Genomic DNA, 20,600 nt, shown 5'->3' on the forward strand with positions numbered 1-20,600 from the left:
CAGGCAGGTTGAAATGAACAATAGAAAAAAAGATGTTTGCTTCTTTTTCTTGTATGCAGGAACATCTATCACAATAATGAAATAAGTACTGTGTTGATTGTCAATCAATGGTGTTGATTGTCTTACGTCTTTCTCATTCCTCCTTTTCTATATGTATTACAGGAATTTTTTGATCTACTTGTAGACTAAATATTTTGTTACATTGTGTCTTCTCCTGACATTATATCTAAATATAAAATGTTCAACCATAAGGAAAAGATCTTAATGCCAAAAGTAACACACAGTGTTATGTATACAGACTTTCCAGAGAGGCTGTGCCTGTTCAGTGCCTGAAAGTGTCCAAGACCAGGCTGGACGGGGCTTGGAACCACCTGGGATAGTGGAATTTGTCCCTGCCCATGGCAAGGGGCTTGGAATGACATGAAATTTAAAGTTTCTTCCAACCAAAACTGTCCCCCAATTCTCCCATTTCTAAGACAGTGTGTCTGCTATGTGAACATCAGCCAGGGAATTAAGCTTCATATACAGTAATGAAGAAGAGGGAGTTAAATACAGTAATTTCTTCTACCTGACTCAAATAATTTCTTTCCACCTCAAGATATTTTTACTGTTCAAAGTGCTACCTCTTGCTGATCTTTTCCTCAGGTGTGTCTCAGGGTCTGTTTGAAGGCTTTTGTAGTCTCCCTAGTTTCCATGGTATGTGTGCACCTTGTGCAGGAGCAAGACAACCAACAGGAAACTTAAACATGCTTAAATAAACAAAGAAATATTTGGGAAGCAAAAACCTGGTAACCTTGTTCTCAGCTTCCCAGGTGACTGAATGCACCTAAGCTGGGCACTGCAAATGGTGAGAAATGCAGTCTACTGCCAGAAATTTAAAGGAAATTCAGCTATTGTCAGTCATTTTCACATATACAATTTTTTCATGATTTTTAAAATTTTTGATCATGTGAAAAGGCTAGAACTAAACCTCATTCTTAATTTATGGGAGGAGGATACAATTGCCAAGGTTATGAATTTTGTCAAAACAGACAGTTGCAAGTTAAGAAAAGAAATCCAAATAATTTAGTCAGTGAAAGGTAGTGAGAGCAATAGCAGAAAAAAGCTGGAGTTTTATCTCTAAGTTTTATCTTTATTAGCAAGCAAAACATCTACCATATTAGAGGTCCATGGTATGTAGTGATCAAGTAATGAAATATGGTGCAGATATTTCATAGAGTCATAGAATTTTAAAAGTTGGAAAATATCTTTAGGATCATTGAGTCCAACCATTAACCCAACACTTGCAAGCCCACCAGTAAACCACATCTCCAATGTCAGCTGCATGTTTTTTAAAACCCTCAGAGGATGATGACCCCACCACTGCCCAGACAGCCTGGGCCAGGTCTTGATAATCCTTGCAGAAAGAGATTTTTTTTCACATGTTCAACCTAAACCACCCCTGCTTCCTCATCCATTCCTCTCTGTAGCAACCAGAGGCCTGTGGCAAAAGCACCACACTCAGCAGATTTATCATCCCAGGCTATTTTACAGCCTGAGCATAGCTATTTTACTTCTGTTGAAATGTTGAAATGAGTAAACCAAGTTGATTTGATATGAGCAAATCTCTAGTTTAAATTCCCTTGTTGTTCCAATGTAGAGTGTCATCACTGAAACACGTTCCCACTTTCTGTCCCCACAATTTTTCAGGAGCTGTCTGTTATAAGTGTCCTGGATTTAGCTGCTTGTCTTTGCAGATGTCTTTGAATTTGTTTCCTCTCTATCTGCGCGACACAGCTCCAGAATAAATCAAGACCTAATCCAACTCCCATTGAAGTCGGCAGCTGAAATAGGCTCTTTCTTCACAGAGGACTTAATGGTGCTCTCACAGAAGCTTGCACAAATTCTGCTCTGACTTTGGTGACTCAGGGTAAAAATCCAAAGCACCCATTTATGATGCTGCTGATGTGTTCTTTGATGGTACCTAGTTGTTTTTATTCCCCTGAGTTTTATGTCAAATTGGAGATGGTGTTACAACTTCTAAATCAGGCAGTGGAAAACTCATTTGTCTGGGTATCATCACAGTCATAAATACTTCATCATCAACTTTGAATAATGACTTTAATCACTTCAGGAGATCAAGGAGCTAAAATTGTAATTAATCCATTTTTGTGAAACACGAGGAGTCAATGGAGAAACTGACTGAATGTGATGTATTTTGTTGTTGTGCTGGAGGATGTTTCAACAAATATGTTTCTCCATTTCCTTCTGTACCTCTGGACTAATTAAGAATTTCAACTCTGACCAAATTAACTACTAATCATTAACACAGTTTTAATTGTCAAATCTAGACTTAAAAATCCACATGTGATTTCATACCTGACACTGCATAAAAATCTTTAACTGGTAGATCCAGTTTGAAGACCTTAAAACATAAATGGTGCTTCAAAAATACATTCATGTTCTCAGCGTTCTGAAGCTAAGAAGAAAAACAAACCCAACCTTCAAACAATGTGAAAACCAGAAACATTAATAAACTTGCTCCTCTGGTTACTGACTTTTCTCTTATGCATACACATAGACACTATAACATAGACAAAGTGCTCATCTCAGGAAGTAAACTGATGTTCCATGGACTCTGGATACATATATCTTATACACCATCATTTGTCCTTTTGTGCTCCTCCAGTACTATTTTTCCACTGAAGGCACAACAAGAGGCATTTTCTTAAAGAACATAAGGGCTGGTGCAAGCAGTTATGCTTCACTAAACTTGCTACTCCTGCTTTTCACCACCCTCTACACCTGCCACCTGGGCAGCCTGTGTTTGCTCAACCCAGTCAGCTTCAGAGAGAATATGTTTACCTCAGAGAGTTTCAGGAGCAGGTATTAATGTAGCTCCTGGTTGCTGGTTTGTCATAAACAGACTTACCCTGATCTATCCCTACCGAAAAAAGAAAAAAAAAAAGGCTTGTAAATGTGTGCTGCAAAGAAATGAACAAAAAAATGATGCGCTTTTTTTTTTTTCAGTGGCACAACAAAATCTAGAAGAAGCCGTCAATAATTCCTTTGGTCAGCTATCAATGATGCCTTTGGCTCTTTAACTAGGAGCAGTATTCTTAACCCAAAATTTTTCTTTCGCATCTACATTTCACTTGAAAAACAAAAACATAAACAAAAACAAAACAAAAACAAAAAAAAAAAAAAAAAAAAAGAGAAGAGAATAAAGCCAAACACATTAAATATGAGATCGAGATCATATTTATAAAAATGAGAAAGTTTATTTTTTTAGCTTTTAACTCCCAAGGCTAGCTAAAATACGGCATTTGGAGTATATAGGACAAACTTCATGGAAATCTGCAAATGCAAATTAATATCCATAAAGATAGCTTGAATTTCCTTGTTCACTCATGAGGGACATTTTTTTAGTAACTTTCCCTTGGAAATTCATCCATGTCCATTGAGTTTGGAAGAGGTGTTGGTGGAGGTAATTCTGGGATTTCCTTTCTCTTTACCAATAAGCCATAAAAATAATCTCATTTTACATACATTTAATCCAAATTGACATAAACTCTCTGATTTCCAGCAAACTTGCGGGTGCAAATGAAAGGACATTCAGCCTTCAAGTGCTTTATTTTGCATTCAGTTCCCCTCACAATTATTCTCGAAGAGTGACAACCCCCAATTGCTCCAACCTTGCACAAAAAGCCTCCACACAGAGTTATAGAAACCTTCTGTTGGCTCATTTACACTTTCTCACCCTCACTTCCAGCTTAAAAATATGTTGCTACTTCTGGAGCCCAGAAGTATGCTCCTCATGGAGCACACAGAGCAGTTATCTCTCCTGCTGTATTTATAAACTGTTGACTGACACAGGAGCTTTTATTCTTGCCACAGCTTTCCCCTGTATGACACATTACCCAATCTCTCTGAGTAGACCTCACACCTAACACTAAAAGAGCAGCAGAGCTCCGTTCACTGAAAAACAATCTGATCTGATATGTAAAAGCGACAAAAATTGTTTTCAGATACAAAGCAGGCAAGTAAGTGGAAAATGGATTTCTGTACCTGTCAGTGAGACAGTACATTCTGAGATTATTGCACCAATTTTTGTTTTCTAAAACGTGAACTTTTTATGATAAACTTAGTACACCAGTATATTTCCCAGGTGTGAGTCAGAGACTTGAAAAATTTGCCCTTAAATGTGATGGCATGCCATTTCAGGGAGATTTTCCTTTGTCTGGAGTTGTGTGCGCATGAATTAATTTCCAGGCAGACACTTTTCAACCTGACAGCAACAGTGCACTCTGTGCTGAAATCCATCTCTCAAATTGCTAGCAAATCACAGGACATGTTTATCCTGCCAACCTGCAGGACTATGATTCTTACCCTCTGCTTCAAGCTTTGAAGAGGAACTGTATTAGTCCCAAGAGCCCTTCAGATAAACACACTTTCTCAGACTAAACACTATAGTCTGATGATTCACTCAGACTGCTATCTGAGACCCTTCTGCTTATTATCTAAACATGCTGCTCTAATCCTGAATCAATGGAAGTGAAATCTCAAAGTACACCCGTGCATCTTATCTCAAGGAAATGTAAAATGCCTTTTTGGCAGTAATTATGTTTTACTGGGCCTTTGCAGCATGTTCTTATAAGGGAAAAACAATTTTATTGCACTTTCTGGTAGGTACTGTAGTGCATAAATGAAATCAGTTTTATTCTTAAAGCATAGGGATACCGAAGTAAATAGAAACTATTAATACAGTGTGTTAGGTGAGAAGAGCATTAGTTTTATTTCCTTTGTACGTTGTTCCACAGGCTGTTGAAAACATACTTAGAAGGTCAAATCATAACACTGGAAATTTCCTGGGATCTCAAGACAAGTTGTTCTTTACTTTCTGGGAAGAGCTAAAATTTCTCCCTTGACCTAGCCATTTCATTTGCCAATGGACAGATTGTGGAGAAACACTTATTTGGCATAGATACAGATTGGAAAAAACAGTTGTAGTAAATCGCAGATGAAATTTCAGACCTGACACAAATTTCCTTCAGATCATTGGCAAAATATTGCTTGACTTCAGCAGGAAAAGATCTAGGCATATGCCGATAAAAAGAAGTATATTACCAAAGGAAGAACAGGAAACTGGCAGCCAATATTCCCAACTTCCTTTCTCATCCTTGTTTATGAGTGAATCATAATGCAATAAAGGGTGGATCAGTTTGTATTTCTAGGTCTGCATTTATCTTCCTGTCAAACAGGTGCAATAAAATGTTGCAGGAAACAAGCATTTAGGGCGAACATCAGCATTTATTTAGTCTGACAATACTGATTCCCTGCCCATTGCTACCATTCCTCGTCAGCAAAGTCAGTGGTAGTGGTTCCACACTGCAGGTGGAGCAAAACTTTCCAATGTTTTCTGTTCTCTTTCAACAGTCTTTTTTTTTTTTTTTTTTTTTTTTTTTTACTTGAAGTGCTTTCCCTCTTACTGTTCTTCATCTTTCTCTGACTGACAACTTCCAAAACCAGATAAATACACAGTGATGCTGCTGGAATTTTAATTTGTTTTTCTCCTTCTAATAAAATAAAAACCTACAAGAGAAGAAAATATATCATTACAATTTTTTATAAAAGTAGTAAAACTTTTTTTTTCTTCTTTCAAATACTACATTTATTTGTAGGATTTCCTTGTGGGTTTTTGCTTTTGTTTTTGTTGTTAGGGTAGGGTTTTTATTATTTTATTTAATTTGACTCTGAAGGTTTTTTGTTTGTTTGTTTGTTTGTTTGTTTATCTGGTATATCTTGTATGGAAAAACACATATATAAACACATTCCATATGAGTAAACTTCATCCATGTCCTCCACAAGATTACGATAATATAAATTTTCCTTTTCTCCCATCACTGGAAAATATTGTGCACTTTTTCTTTACACCAGTGAATGGTACTGAAGTACTCTGAAGTTACAGCAGACGCTGCACATACTCTAATTGTGTCCTGATTTCTTTATATATATGTGACTGTCCTTGACAATCACGCTAGGAATCCCATTTTATAGAGGTTTGCTCTCAAAAGCTTCTTGTTATTAAGCAGCTGTACACAAACCAGGGACACCAGTGGGCAGAAAACTGTAATATACCTCTGCCAGTTTTCACAAAGCTCACATCATAATGATATTTCCAGGACTAAAAATTTGGGTAGAATGCTGACAAAACAAGCACTTATTACAGCCCCACATGGTGCTCATTTTCCCTGACCAAATGACCAAGAAAAGGTTCTTTTGCAGAGCAGGGCTTTAATACTTCTCAGAAAAAGTAGGTTGCCCCCAAAAAATGAGATTTTTGAAGTTAAGTGTCTTTTATGCTGTTCTAAAGCTTTTATTGTTGGTCTCTCCAGATAAAGAGAACAAAACCGAAAAGTTACATAGTGTTCTTTGTATCATCCAAACATTTTACTTCCTAATCCACATGAGAAGGACTGCTGAAAAAGGCTTTTTAAAAATGTAATTTTTATTTCTCACTAGCAGGAGGGGGAATGGAAAAAATTAAAGACAAATAATATCTTTCTAACTGAAGTTTCAATAGTTTTACTCCAGAATCTGGAAGTGAAATTCAAACAAACACAAAAAATTCCCAACCAACCAACCAACCAACAAACAAACAAACAGAAAAGGTAAGCCTCAGCAAATTTTAAACCCCACTGCTTATTACCTATATAATCTGAGAAAAGATATTCCAGCAATCCAGATTTTTTCAAAGGGATTGAGGAGCAAAGTAGAAACTCAATAAAACAATTAGTGAAATTAAAAAATATTTTCTTGGGTTTTTTTCATTTTTTTTCTTAACAAGCTATATTTTTGGATAGATATTTTTCTCACTTCTGTAGAGAAAAGCTTGCACAGTTTGCATAGATTTTTTTGTACCTGTTTTTGTTATGTGCCTGTTGGATGAGGGGAATAAATTTTTGTCATGAGTGTTTCATGTTGTTTATCAGAGCCATGGGATGATGTGAGACAAACCAGAAGAACAATCTATGCCAGAGAACGACCTTTTCTTCTAAGAAGACAAAAGCTCAAAAGTTTAGCACTGGCCATATTGGCTGTACATGTGTCAGAAATCAGTGTGGTACCTGGTTAACACCTTGGACAAAGCTGAAGGAGTCAGAGTCCTGTAACTTTTGGACATGCAGATGAACTTTGGCCTTGTGTAGGAGAGTTTTGGCATATCTCAGAAGCTACTCAGCATCTTTCAGGATCATAAAATCATGGAATGTTTTTTATTGGAAGGGACTGTAAAACCCCTGCCATGGGCAAGGACACCTTCCACTATCCCAGAGTTGCTCCAAGCCCTGTCCAACCTGGCCTAGGACACCCCCAGGGATAGGGCAGCCACAGCTGCTCTGGGGAACCCCTGCCAGGACCTCACCACCCTCACAAGGAAGAATTTCTTCCTGATATCCCATCCAACCCTACCCTCCTCATTCTGTTGCTCCATGCCCTGTTTCCAAGTCCCTTTCCAGTGCTCTTGTAGTGCCTCCTGGAAACTACTCCAAGGTCTCCCTAGATTCTTCACTTTCTCTGTTGAATCTATTGATCCAATCATGGTATCTCATGAGTTCTGTTTTTGGAGCTCTGCCTTTTTCCCCATTTTTTTTTTGAGTTTATTTTTTTGTTGTTGGTGGTGGTGGTGATGTTTGTTTTCGTTTTTTTTTTGTTTGGTTGGTTTTTTGTTTGGTTTTTTGTTTGTTTGGTTTTGGTTTTGGTTTTGTGGGGTTTTTTTGGTTCTGGGTGGTTCTTTTTGTTGTTGCTGTGGTTTTTTTTTTTTTTTTTTTGTTTTTGTTTTTTTTTGGGTTTTTTTTTTTTTTTGTTTTGTTTTTTTTTTTTTTTGTTTTGGTTTGTTTTGTTTTGGTTTGTTTTGGTTTTTTTTCCCACTAATGCAATAAAAATTATTCAGAAATATTTGTGCATATGGAAATGAAGAAGCACGTTGGGAAGTCACATGGACATAACAACTCAGTCCTTTCATGTCACAAGTTCACTTTGTAAGCAATACAAAATCCATGCAGATTGTAACGCAGGTATTTTGTATTACTTTTTTGGTGATTCGTTTAGTCCCCAGGGAACGCATCCCTTGGATAAACACTGAGCTAAATTTCAGTTGCAGAAATGAGTGCACTATTGTTTAAATGTTACAAAAGTTTAAAATAGACACTCTGCAGATTGCTTGTTTCTTCCTTTCCCCCCTTTTAAGGTTCTCATATTAAATTATATCTCTGCTGATGTGTAGGGCGCAGGGGAGGGAAGAGAAGAACTTGTGTGGTGGAATTTTTAAGGTCAGCACACTTGTTAGGGAAGTCATCATGAGAGAGAATATGCAAGACAGAATATAATTTGTAGTCATTTATCAGAGCAATGAGGTGTCTGACCCCACAGCCTCCTGGTTTACTTCTGCAAGGCTGCACAAGGCCTCACTGGGGAAAGTGGCAAGCCTGTGATGACCACAGAAGTTGACAAGAGCATGCCTGAATCCCTGCAAAGCTCTTTCTTGCAGCTGCAGTCATTACCTCTTCACTAATGGGTTGTTGTCTTTTTTTTTTTTTTTTTTAATATCTCTGCTGTTTATTAAAATGTAATTACCAAGCTATTAATTTTTCTCTTTAACCATTTATGATGCATTTGTGATAAAAAGTGAAAACTGGCTCTTTTCTTTTTTGCATACCAGTGAGAATGGGGGAGAAGTATTATGTGGTGCATGATAAACCAAATGCGTTTGGGGGGTTTTAGAGGTAGTTAACAATGAAGATTGCTTCAGTGCCTGCATTTAGAAGAAAATTGCTAAGGTGTTTATCCCTCAGAGAGAGCAGAGAGACCATTAGCATGAATATGAAAGAAAAACTCAGTTCTCTGAGTTAGGAGTGTAGCACTGAGGAATTTTTACTGGCATTGTGGAGCATTGATATGGTGATTTCATCCATATTTAGGGGTGAATAAAAAGTAGATATCATCTCCCAGGAGATGGACTGCATATTTCATTACTGCACATGACAAACCATCTTGGGAAGCGCAGGATTAGTAAAGTTAACAAAAGCACAGTTGCAGAAAACTGGCAAATATCACGCAGAGGCAGGAGGGCAATTAGAGTGAGAGCATTGGGAATCTTAGCAAAAAGAAGCTGTATCTGGAGGGAGAGTCTGAGTGCCAGTGCAGGTTATTTACTAGTTCCTCAGTAAGAAAGAATGGTCACTCAGTGATGTTATATTTTGTACTCCTGAGTTATTTTATTGGAAGTTGCTCAGGTCTGTCTTTTCCTATGCCTTATTTATTTCCCTTTTCTTACTTTTTTTTTCTATCAGGCTGGTGTGTCTCAATCTTTCTGCATAAGTCATAATGCAGGACATGTGAATACAGAACAATGAGTGTGTATAAAATGCTCTGCAGTTAAGGAAAGGGGAGTGAAATAGTCATCCATCTGTGCTCAAGATGAAAAGGAACACTGACACCTGTTTTTCACAAGGCTTAATCCTGCATGGTCTGTGACTTAAACAGTGCTAGATAGCATGGGAAGCAGTATCACAGCTGAAAACAGAAGGAGAACCTGAATCCAAAAGTCCACTTGTGGGAAACAACATGATTTCATTGATGGTCAAAATAGATCATGTCTCTCAATGATTTAAAGTAAATAAAAAATAACCTCACAACTCATGGTTTTCAGACAGGGTGAAAGCTTAACATACCAGTTATGACCCCCAGACTCATTTGGATGAAGATGAGAGCAATGTCCTAATGAATTACCCTGATTGAGTAATCCATATCAAGAGACTTCTATCTTTATTTTTAATTAATTTCTCTTTACATTCAGAAGAACTTTAGTTGTGCATGAAGTCTTTTCTGCATTCAGAGATAAGCAATGTATTAACTAGTGAGAAGGAATCCATCTATATCTATGAGAGTACCTTAGTTTTTAGAAAGAATCCTGAACTGGGGTCTAATGCAACATCATCTCCTTTCTGGGACTGAAGACCTGTTTCTGTAGTAAGCAGCTTTCTGCTGAAGAACATAAGTATAGGGGAAATTATGAAGGGGAAATTATTTTAGATTTTTTTCAGCCAAAATTGTGTGAAAATCAGGAATGGAAATCTAAGCTTGAATTTCATAACCAGTGCATGCCTAATTGTGTTTCTTAAGTTGCTGATCATCCATTCATTTGACCCACTAAGCTGGGACCATTTTCTTGCCCATAGGCAAGGTCTTGAGGTGCTGTCAATCACTTTATCCAGGTAAGCTAACCTGGAAAACCCCTAAGAATCAGCAGCTAATAAATAATGCTGCTATTTTTCACAGAAATGGATATCACACCTGTTTCTTCCAGAAAAAAAAAAACACCCTGTCACGAGTATTTTCCTTCTCCTTCTGTTTCTCTTTCCAGAAAAATAAATTAGCTTAAACAGGGGTTTGCCAGTTGTCTTCTAAATTACAGATTAATTTCAGTGTCTGTCTCAGCTTTATCCTTGTACATTCCCAGAGTTAAGAAAAGACTACTGATTTTGTACAATGTGGAGTTCATAATATTGCCTTGGAAGGCTGTCAGATAAAACTCAGAAAGCCATTAGTCTGCTAGGAACTTGGACTGAATCTTTTTTTTTTTCATACTTCTCCTGTCATCAGTGATGTGCATTTTGTCCCCAGTACAAATTCACAGAAGGAAAGAGATATTGCCATTTTACAACAGAAGAAAGAATTCTTTCCTGTAATTATAAGGCGTGAGACACTGACTGATCATTAATCAAGGGACTGATTATAATAATAATCCACTTCCACTACAGGCTTATGGGCTAATTCTCATTTATACTAATCCCATTTTGAACTGCTTCTGAATCATTACTAGAATGGGCAGAAAGGGTTGTGAGAGATGGGTTTGATGTACAACCAGAGCAGTGTAGACACTTGACGAGGAGAATAATCAATCTCTGTCCTCCAGTGTTTAAGCCAGAACTCCTCCATTTTCTTTGGTCTGTCTCTGAGCTGAAATTCAGCTCTGTTCCTTCCTCCCAGTGATGTGGCAGATGGTTTAGATGGGCACAGGTGGCTGAGTACCACCTGCTGCAAATTTTTCCTTATCTTTTGCTATGTAACTTCTTTTGTTGTTGTTGTCGTTTGCAAAGGATGGCTGGAGATAAGAGAGAGGCAAAGAAGAGAGTGTGAAGTGATGTTGATAAGGTTCTGTGCTTTCTTGATTTCTGCTGCGTCATTGCTGGGAACCTGTGGCTGGTGCAGGCAGGGCTCCTGTGGGCAAAGGCAGCAGATTGGGAACTTTGGCTTCTGTGGTGGAAAAAGTGTACCTTTATTATCTCATAGTGTTACTCAACCCATGCTGAGGAGCAGCATTTCCCACTGCTGAGTGCTGTGAAGGGAAAAATCCTCGATTTGCTTTAGGCATTAGGCGTTACATTCTCCTGATCTTTTGAACTCCATTGGAAATGAAACAGCCTTGTAAAAGCTAAATGAACAGTTTAAAATGGAGAAGAGAAATAGCCTTGTCATCCAAATGCATGAAGGATATGGTTGGGCAGGGCCTGTGGACAAGATTGTGGACATCAGAGGCAGGGCTCTCTATTTAGTCTCTGTCGAGGTGGTGAGAGACATACAAAGTAGAAACACCCCTGGCATCTTAAACACTTCTCTGAGCATGGATTGAGTTACTCTCTGGAGTCAATCATGTCTCTCTAATGACTGTAGAGAGAGACATGAAGACTAAATAAAGCTATGATTCTAAATTTAGAATACTAGACTAACTATTCAGGAGGCAGAAATCAGATGAAATAAGGCCTGTTCTTTGCATCTAGATTAGAACTGGTATTACAATGTTTATAATGTACTATGTCCAGCTAACATCTTATTTGGATGTTTTCTTATTTGAAATGTAACTGCTGCAGATTTCTTGCTGCTTGCTGTTATAAATAGGTTTTTAAAAAACTACTTGCTTTTGTCCCCTCCTCTCCTCCCAAAGAATAAAACACTAAAAACGTACATGAAAACCAGATAATTATCACAGCACTTCTCACTAGTGTACTTTCACCAGGTAAATCTATTTTATGAGGTAAAAGAAAAGCACTTTTTATGGCAAGCAGTGCCAGGTGGATGATATGTAATCCCAGTGAAGTCAACTGTGATGCTTATGTGTGTAGGAGAATTTACTAACAGAGAACTATGGGAGGTTTGCACTTTGGCTCTAAAAAAGATTTGCTGCTAAAAAATAATATTTTATTGTATTGACAAAAATTTTCCTGAGACAGAAGAATTTTCAACTTACTTTTAATAAAAAATTCTGAGTGAACAATGAAAATTCACATATTTTTTATTTCTTTAATTTTTCTTCTCTCATTATTTGAAGATTTTCTTCCCTCCCCCTGAGTTTCCTTTGTCCTTTTTGTACATTTTATCCTTGTTTGTTCACTGCCATAGATGAACAATATCTTGCCTGTTTGCAAGAACATATCCCATCCCTCATGTGTTCACTATAAATATAAAAAACCCCCCTAGTTTATAATAAGAGTGACCCCTGTGGTAATCAGGGAGACAGTTTTGATTAAGAACATCTGCTAGCAGATTCCCGGTTCTAAAGTCAAGCAAAACATAAGACAAAAAGATATAGTGAGTGACATTCTTCAAACTGTGAGGCTGGCCTCCCTGGGGAGGCTCTGACCTCTTCCAGAGATACAAGCCAAGATCATAAGAAAAAGAACAGACATCAAAATGTGTGGAGTGTGTGAGTAGTTTGAAAAACATAACACCTTTGCTTCAGAGGTGCCACATCTTTAAATTTCTAAGCACCACACTTCTGAGGAGCGTGGGGAAGGACTGCACTTCCAAGCTGTGTTTACTGCTCAAACACATCACCACACAATGAAAAAGAGGGGCAGGGATGGTGACCCTCTGCTCATTGCCTTTTCCTTTTTTCTTCTTTTTTCTTCTTTTTTTTTTTTTTCTTTTTTACCCTTTTTGCAGCTAACAAGGTCATCTCTGAGCTACATACAACATGGGGATCTGGGAGAAATGGCTTCATTTTAGAACTCTGCTGGTTTAAAGTGGTGATGTGAGAGATGCTTCTTCTAAACAACTTCTATTCTGAGTTGCATAAAAGTTTTCCTAGCCCAGCACTCCTTCTTAAGCATTGTTCAGGAGGAAATACTTAGGAAACAGTAAAGAAAAAACAGACTTTGCTGAACTTTATTATACATCATCCTAGACCCTTTCAGTCAGCTAGGCAGGGTTGTCCTGAGCTAAACATGAGACCCAGACTCATGCTTGATAACAACACATAGACCAATCCTTCATAAAGGTCTAGGTGTCTAAGTATAGTGTGACTTTACTTCTCAATTACTTTGTTTCCTCTTCTGGATACATTAAGATATTTATCTTATTTGGAAAAGATTCTGATCTGTAATTAATAGGAAAAAAACAAACAAAAAACATACAAGTTCTACTTTTATATCCATGATAACAGTACAAATTTTTAAATTAATTTTAAAAATTATTCTTTATGAAAAAGAATTTTCTTTGTCAATGTGAAATGTGAGATAAAAGAGTATAAATCAAAATGCAGGAGAGAAAACAGAAGTTAGGCATTTTCTCTTAAAATAGAGCTTCTTAAGAAGCTTTCTTAAAAGCTTCTAGGAAAAGCAAGAATATGCAGGAGGATGAAATGTGGAAATAGGAGCACTGTCCCAGTTGTAGGTATGGAAGTATCTCTTTGGCGTGAATGGATTGGATCATGAAAGACTAAGTGTTGCTAGAATTGAGGATTTTGAGAGATTAAAAGGCAATGAGATAGATTGCTACAGGTACACTGGCAATTCCACATAGGTCATGAAAAATGTGGGGCTGGTGCTGGAACAAGTGAGTGTCGTAATTATGAGGTACATGGAATGTACAAGCACACCGAAGGCTTCCTCTCTCCCAGCCTTCAGAAGCAAGCTCTGTTCTTAGTCCTCTCAGCAAAGTTTGAGGAAGAGAGAGAGCAGAGAGGGGGTAAGTCAATGACAAGTGAATCAAACTGGGTGTAGGTAGTTCAGCACCACAGGATGAGACATATCCAAGCATATTGAAGGATCTGCTTTTTATCATTGTGAGGTCATTCTGATACCTTTGAAAAATCATGTCAGAACCCTGAAGAAAGGCAAATGTGACATCTCTCTAGGAGCAACCTAACTATCAAGAGACTTTCTTGTCAATGTTCTTCTACAACAGGTAGAAATATGTGGTCTTAAGAGGATTAGTGCCATTTTTTTTCTGCATTCAATTATACTGGAAAAATAAAAAGTTATGCTCCCTTCTTTCAACTTTGAGAAAAGTTTTGTTTTGTTCCTATTCAAACTTGATGCTTGTTCTCAAGTATCACATCTCCTAAGAAGAATGATGATTTATTTCAAAAGGGTCTTTTACCACATTTTTCAGTTAGGTCTTAGTCATAATACACAAGAGAGTACTCATGTCTGATGTCAAGCTGCAAAGTGCTGCAAGCATGACAAATATTCTCTTTATTTTCCAGACTTTATTTCCTTTTGAGGGGGTGTGATTTCCTCCTGTCTTTTCCCCTTGGCATTTACTGACTTGGGAAGTTTTTTATTTTCCCTTTATTGAGTAGAAATTTGTATCCAGTACTGTTCCTGAATGATTTTTCAGAGGTCCCTTTTACAGCACGAAAGAATTAACAAATATATTAGTGACAGATTCACAGCTTATTTTATAAGAGAAATGGGCAAAAAAATAAAAACAAAACTACTGAAAAATCTGTAAAACTTTTTGTTTTGTCTCAATATACACCTGAACATTCACAAAACCTAGGTCAACTTGGATTTTAGTTCTGCTTACTGTAGAGAAACAGTAAAAAGGGGAATCTGGAGTAAGACGAACTTAAAAATTAACAAAGAAATGTAATTTCTTCTTAGTCCTTTGTCTTTTATATATAATATGTATACAGATTTGCAAATATTTTAGTATATTTATTGGAAATTAGGTTTATTCTTTCTCTTAGTAGATATTATTATGTTGAGGTTACTAGTGAAAAGAAAAAAATCCCACTTCTTTTGAAATTAAAACCAGGTTTATTTGTGTTTGACCTTGGAGTCCTTGACTTTGTACTGAGCAATCAAGCTAAGGGGGAAAAAAACTGAGAAATGAATGTCAACATGAAAAAAATTGGAATGGAAATGACTAGCTGAGTTAACAACAGAAAGCCAAGTGTATGTCCTCAATCCAGTTTGTACAGAATACTCAATGCCTCTGAAAATGGATCATTGCAAACATGGCACTAAAGTATTTTGCCTGTTTAGTCTAATTTATCAGCAGTAATGATGTGCCTTAATGAAAAATTGCATAGGTAAACTCACTCCTATCCTGAAAGCCATGGCATGAACCAGAATGTGTAGGTAGATGATTCTGAGTCAAAAGTGTCAGTCCTAAAAGCTGAGAACTTTGTCCCTTTGGAATGATTCAGTGTGTGAAATTAGGAACCCAGGGCCTCCTGTCAGTCAGGGAAAGCCATTAAGCATCCCTGGGGAATGATCCTGGGAGTACTCATGCTCCAGAACATCACTTACTGGGATTAACTTAAACAGGGATGTGTGACCTAATTCCTTCCTGGTTTGCCATAAATGGCTATAAATGAGTGTACAAAGTTCTGAGCACTTCCTAGAGGTGGATGAGTTCTCTTAAACAGAGTTCATTTTTTGTAAAAGGTTGTGCAGAGTTGTCATACAGTGGTACAGTAGTTGATTTATGAAATTTCTAACTCAAGGAGACAGGTCATCTGGGCTTGCCATTAGGTTCCATGTGAAAACATGTACTTTTGTCTATCAGGTCCACTTAGTTGTATAAACTCTCTAAAAATAAGTAATAGGTGCAAAAAATATATAATTAGATAACTAATGGTATAACTATTTTCCAGCATCAGAAGCAGCCTGTAGTCCATTAATGGCATTGAATTGCTTACCACTTTTTACGAGGACAGCTTAGACAGTGGACCACAGCTGCACAGCCAGCTAAATTCAGAAGCCTAATCCACAAATTTAACTTCACTAAAGGTTTCCATTTTCTGCTTAGCCTGAAGGAATCCCGGACTAGCTCTGATCCTCCTACAAAGGAGACTATTCTCCTAATAATGGTGTAGAACAGTTCTAAGGGACTTGTGAAAAGAGGAGAAAATCAGGGTCACATGGGATGATTTTGTTCTGGTTTAAAAGCCTGGGGTCTGAGGGTGGATAATGGATTTAATGACTGTGTTTAGTCATTAACAGTTCCCTGCTCTCAACTTGGAGACTTTTAATGTGATGTATAATTTTGCATTGCACCATTTATTAAACTAGTAGCCATCTCGCGTAGATGGCTGGAAAAGACCTGGGAACAGAGACACGGCTCTGCTCAGTGTCTTGTCCAAACCATAGAGTGTGGAATCCTTTCTGTTTGATATCTTCAGTGTTCAGCTGCCCTACTGCTTCCACATCCAATTTCCAGAGGAAATGTTATGACCTGACCCACTGTCTTGTAGCATGGTAGCTAATGAAATCTCCTGGGGTGCTATGGGGTGATAATTTAGAGATTTTCAAATTCTGAGTAAATCTCAGAGCAGAATCCTATCCTTAAATTTCCTTTTAGTCTGCCATTTTGAAGCTTAGTTGAATGAATATTTTTCCTGCAGCAGGTGAAATGTTTTGAATGATATATAAAGCCCTCGGGTAAAAGATACATCATAAATAAATGATAATGGTCAACATAAAAGTCTATTCACAGGAAGTATTGTCAATCAACATGAGCAACTATTGGGAGAGATTTAAGGCTGAGACTTTTAAAAGAGTGTAAGAAATCCATTTCCCTTCAATTTTCAGCAAGGGCTGAGGATATATATATGCAAACTAAAATATTTTAAAAAATCCTAGCCTAAATTCTCAATAGAGTAAAAAAATACAGGTTTTTATGCTGCATCCTTCTGCTGATAGAAATGGTCCAATGTTGATATGTGTATTCTTTTTTTATCAGACCTTTCTGCATCTTAATATCTCTGGAGAACGGATTCTGTCAGGAGGATTCTGATCCTGGCCAACTGTTGCCATGGTATTGGGTTATTCTGAGCTGTGATCAAGAAAAGCAAAAAAACTTGAGGAATAAACTGGCTTTAAAACATTCTCAAGCCACAGTGCCTGAGACTAGTTTTTGAAAACTAAATCTTGATTTTTTTGTACAATGTGGCAGTTATTAAAAGCTTCTGAAAAAAAAAAAAAAGACCAGTAGCAAGAAGCATTGCTGTGACAATAAACATAAAATGAGAAAATGAAAGATGAGAAAATGGGGCCAATTCTTGCACTGCTTGAAATTATTCATTCTCATTTAATGACATAAAATTCACATTCATTTAAGTGAAACCTCCATCTTTTGTGAGACCCTTTGAAAAAGTAGAACTTTTTGCAGGTTGGATCCCTGTTTTGTTAGGCACTGTTCCAAAGATGGTGACAACTAATGAACGTCTATTTGATATTACTGAGCTTTTGAATTGAGTGCATAATAAGGAATTTGTACCTGTCTCTGATTCCTAGGAAGTAATGTAGCTTATTTTACACCTGTTAATATTCATTCAGTTGCAAGTCATCTGTTTGTACTGGCAGCACTGAAGAAGTTTCTGGTAACACATGAGACAGTATTTTCTGTATGCAGGCACTTGCATAATAAGTTCATATTTTTAAGAGGACAGAGATGCCTTGATGGGAAAAGAAAAAAAGTCCTAAGAAAAATCCTTATTATTGGGGTTGATGAACCTAGAAGGATCCACAAATTTCAGCAAGCAGTGTTTATGAGAGTAAAACATGCAATGTGAAATTATGTAGGGAACCTGGGAAATTTTCCTCAAGTTTGTTATTTACAATGGATAATTTTGTTTGCCAAATTACTGAACATGTTCTTCCTGTTCTGCAGGCAGAATTCACAGCCATGAGGGACCAGTATATGCGAGGTGGGGAAGGCTTCATTATCTGCTATTCCATCACAGACCGCCAATCCTTTCAAGAGGCAGCAGAGTTTAAGGAACTCATTTATCGTGTCCGGCACACCTATGACATCCCCGTGGTGTTGGTGGGAAACAAAATAGACCTGGAGGAGTTCAGACAGGTAAGCAACTTCTCTGCTGGTCTTGGCTTGGTTTTCCTTGGCTGCCTCATTGGTTCTCTATGCTTCTGAGAATTATTAGCACAATAAATGGTTTAATCCAAGAGCAACAAACTTTCAATGAATTAAAGTCTTTGTGGTGCTCTTCATTCATATATTGTGGAACTTGAAGTAGCCTTGGCAAATCACATCTAAACTTTCTCTGGTTTTACTTGAAAAACTTTGACTACTGTTGTCAAAAGATTTATGTATATTCATATATATATCTCTATATATTGAACACAGAAAGAGCTTCAATCAGGATCTTTGTGGGAAATAACCCTTGAGTTTCTTTGAAGCTGTGGGCTATTAAGCAGAGATTTGTTTTTTCTCCCCAAACATACTAGATTTGATTAAAGATTTTCCAATCTCAGACTTAAATATATATATTTATATGAGACTACATTTCCCTGAAAATCCAGTGTCTGTGTTATCAGAGTGTTCAGGTAAAATGGGGACATGTAAGACTTGAATGCACTTTGATTTGTATACAAGACCTCAGCTACCAACCCCCTATAGGGCAACAGATCTTTTTCAAATACAAGGTCAATGGCTGTGGCTCTCTCAATATCTATTAATCTTTACTCACTCTTTTCCTTTTGCTTGCTCCCCACTTCTTCCATACTGTTTGTAATGGTGAGCTAGAGAGAGATCACATTAGAATGTCTCAGTTGTGCCCTGGTACTGAATAGAAAATATGCCTAATCTACAACTAGAACTGCTTTCAAATATCTGACTTCCATGCAGACATAAGTAACACCTAAATGAAATGGTGGGTTTTGCTTCATTAGCATCTGTGCTCACACAGTCTTATCTACTCTTTTCCACTTATCTTGTCACTCTTCTCCCCATTTTGTTTTCTTCTTTATTCTTATCTGAAGAAAATCCAAGACAACATTGAGCCTGAAATTAGTCTTAAACGTCTGACTATGTACATTTAAAATTTCACGTCTGTTTTCCAGGTCATTGGCTTCCTCCCAAATCAGGCTGTAACAAAACCCTAATTGTGACAATCCCACTGCAGTTTAACAGGGGCTTCAAACATGCGTGCCATGTGTTTATACACCAGAAGGGGAGGGATGTGTGTTTCAGGAAGGAAATTGATTCAGTTGTTTTTCTGAGAGAACTGGACATTCACTTGATCCCAAAGCAGGATGCAATTGGTTGCCTACAGTTACCCCTAGATGCGGTTTCAGTAATGCTCTTTTTTCCTAATTGGTACAAAGACCCTCTTTCACTGATCTTTGGCACTATCTCCTTCTGATTTTACCTTTTGATGAACTTTTATATTTTAATCACTGTCAAAATATATGAAAATGTATGCCTGGTTCAGATACTTTTACATACTCCTTGGTGATCTTGTCTGGTCTCAAAAACAGGAAAATTGCTGTACATGAATATCTGGACTGGATTTCAGCTACAGCATTTTAGATCAAGGGGCTTTGGGATGCTCTTGGGAATAATATTAGAAATTAAGCCTGTGGGATGTGCTAAACACACTAAAAACTGTTCTATGAAGTCAACACTGATTATCCTGCCTGAATATATGAACAAGGAAATTTCAAATTGTTTTCCTAGTTTTTTAAAAATTTTCAATGAAACAGAATTTAGGTCTTCAGAATGTTTTCTTCCATAAGCTCTCTATAAACACCAACATATTTGGCAATGTCAGAAGGGTTTTCTCAAAATATTCTGCAATCCAGACTTTGGTCCCTAAGTCAAAGACAAGTAAGCAATGCAAAGCAGATCTGGTCCTTTAAATAAAGCTTTTGAATATGACTATGTGTCTATAAGCAAGTAGTTTGTAACAACAGTAAAGAAAAGCAACTTTTTATGGAGTCCATATTTTGGGATATTGTTTTTAAATTTTCTCTTATCTCTGTGGCTGTTGTCTGCATAATTAGTTGGTGCTGAGGTGTATGCTTTATGCTCCCAGAATGTATCTTCACTTAAATTTCATCCATTTCAGATTCCACTCCACAATTCAAAGCAAATCATGGTTAAGTGGGGGAGATGAGCAGATACTGCTCAGAGTAACTTCTTGACTAAGCTGAAGCCCCAGTGTGTGGGAGGACACTACTATGCCCAGCTTTAAGCACATATTCATGCTTTTCAGTGTTTCATTATTTCACAACTTGGACATGAGGTTGTGCTGTATGTTTAACAAAAACTGAAATAAGTTTTATCTATGCTCACGTGCAAAGTTAAGCAATATCTAAGTAACTGAATGAGCTCTGGGAAGGTAGATTGAAAGAGATCTTTTCAAGGTCATGCATTATGGTTACAGCTTCATTAAAAGCATTTGGATGGTCAAGAGTGACAGCCAACTAACTCTGGGGTGACAGGCAGCAATGAGCTGGTGATGTGGGGCATTAAGATATCAATGAACAAACAGGGAAGTACACAAGCACAGCAAATTCAAACCGCTGAAA

The 20,600-nt window shown here is 37.3% G+C and overlaps 1 protein-coding gene across 1 annotated transcript in view; it reads left to right on the top strand.

Annotated features, from left to right (window-relative positions):
* Positions 1–20,600, top strand: part of RIT2 (Ras like without CAAX 2) — a 197,009-nt gene that overhangs the window by 78,236 nt on the left and 98,173 nt on the right. Inside the window, exon 4 of the mRNA XM_066182292.1 lies at positions 17,941–18,132. Within this exon, the coding sequence (XP_066038389.1) occupies positions 17,941–18,132 (192 nt within the window). The remainder of the gene's footprint in view (positions 1–17,940; positions 18,133–20,600) is intronic.

This window comes from Chamaea fasciata, unplaced genomic scaffold (assembly GCF_029207755.1).
Source record: "Chamaea fasciata isolate MVZ Bird 193981 ecotype frontalis unplaced genomic scaffold, bChaFas1.0.hap1 SCAF_4, whole genome shotgun sequence".
Lineage (NCBI taxonomy): Eukaryota > Metazoa > Chordata > Aves > Passeriformes > Sylviidae > Chamaea > Chamaea fasciata.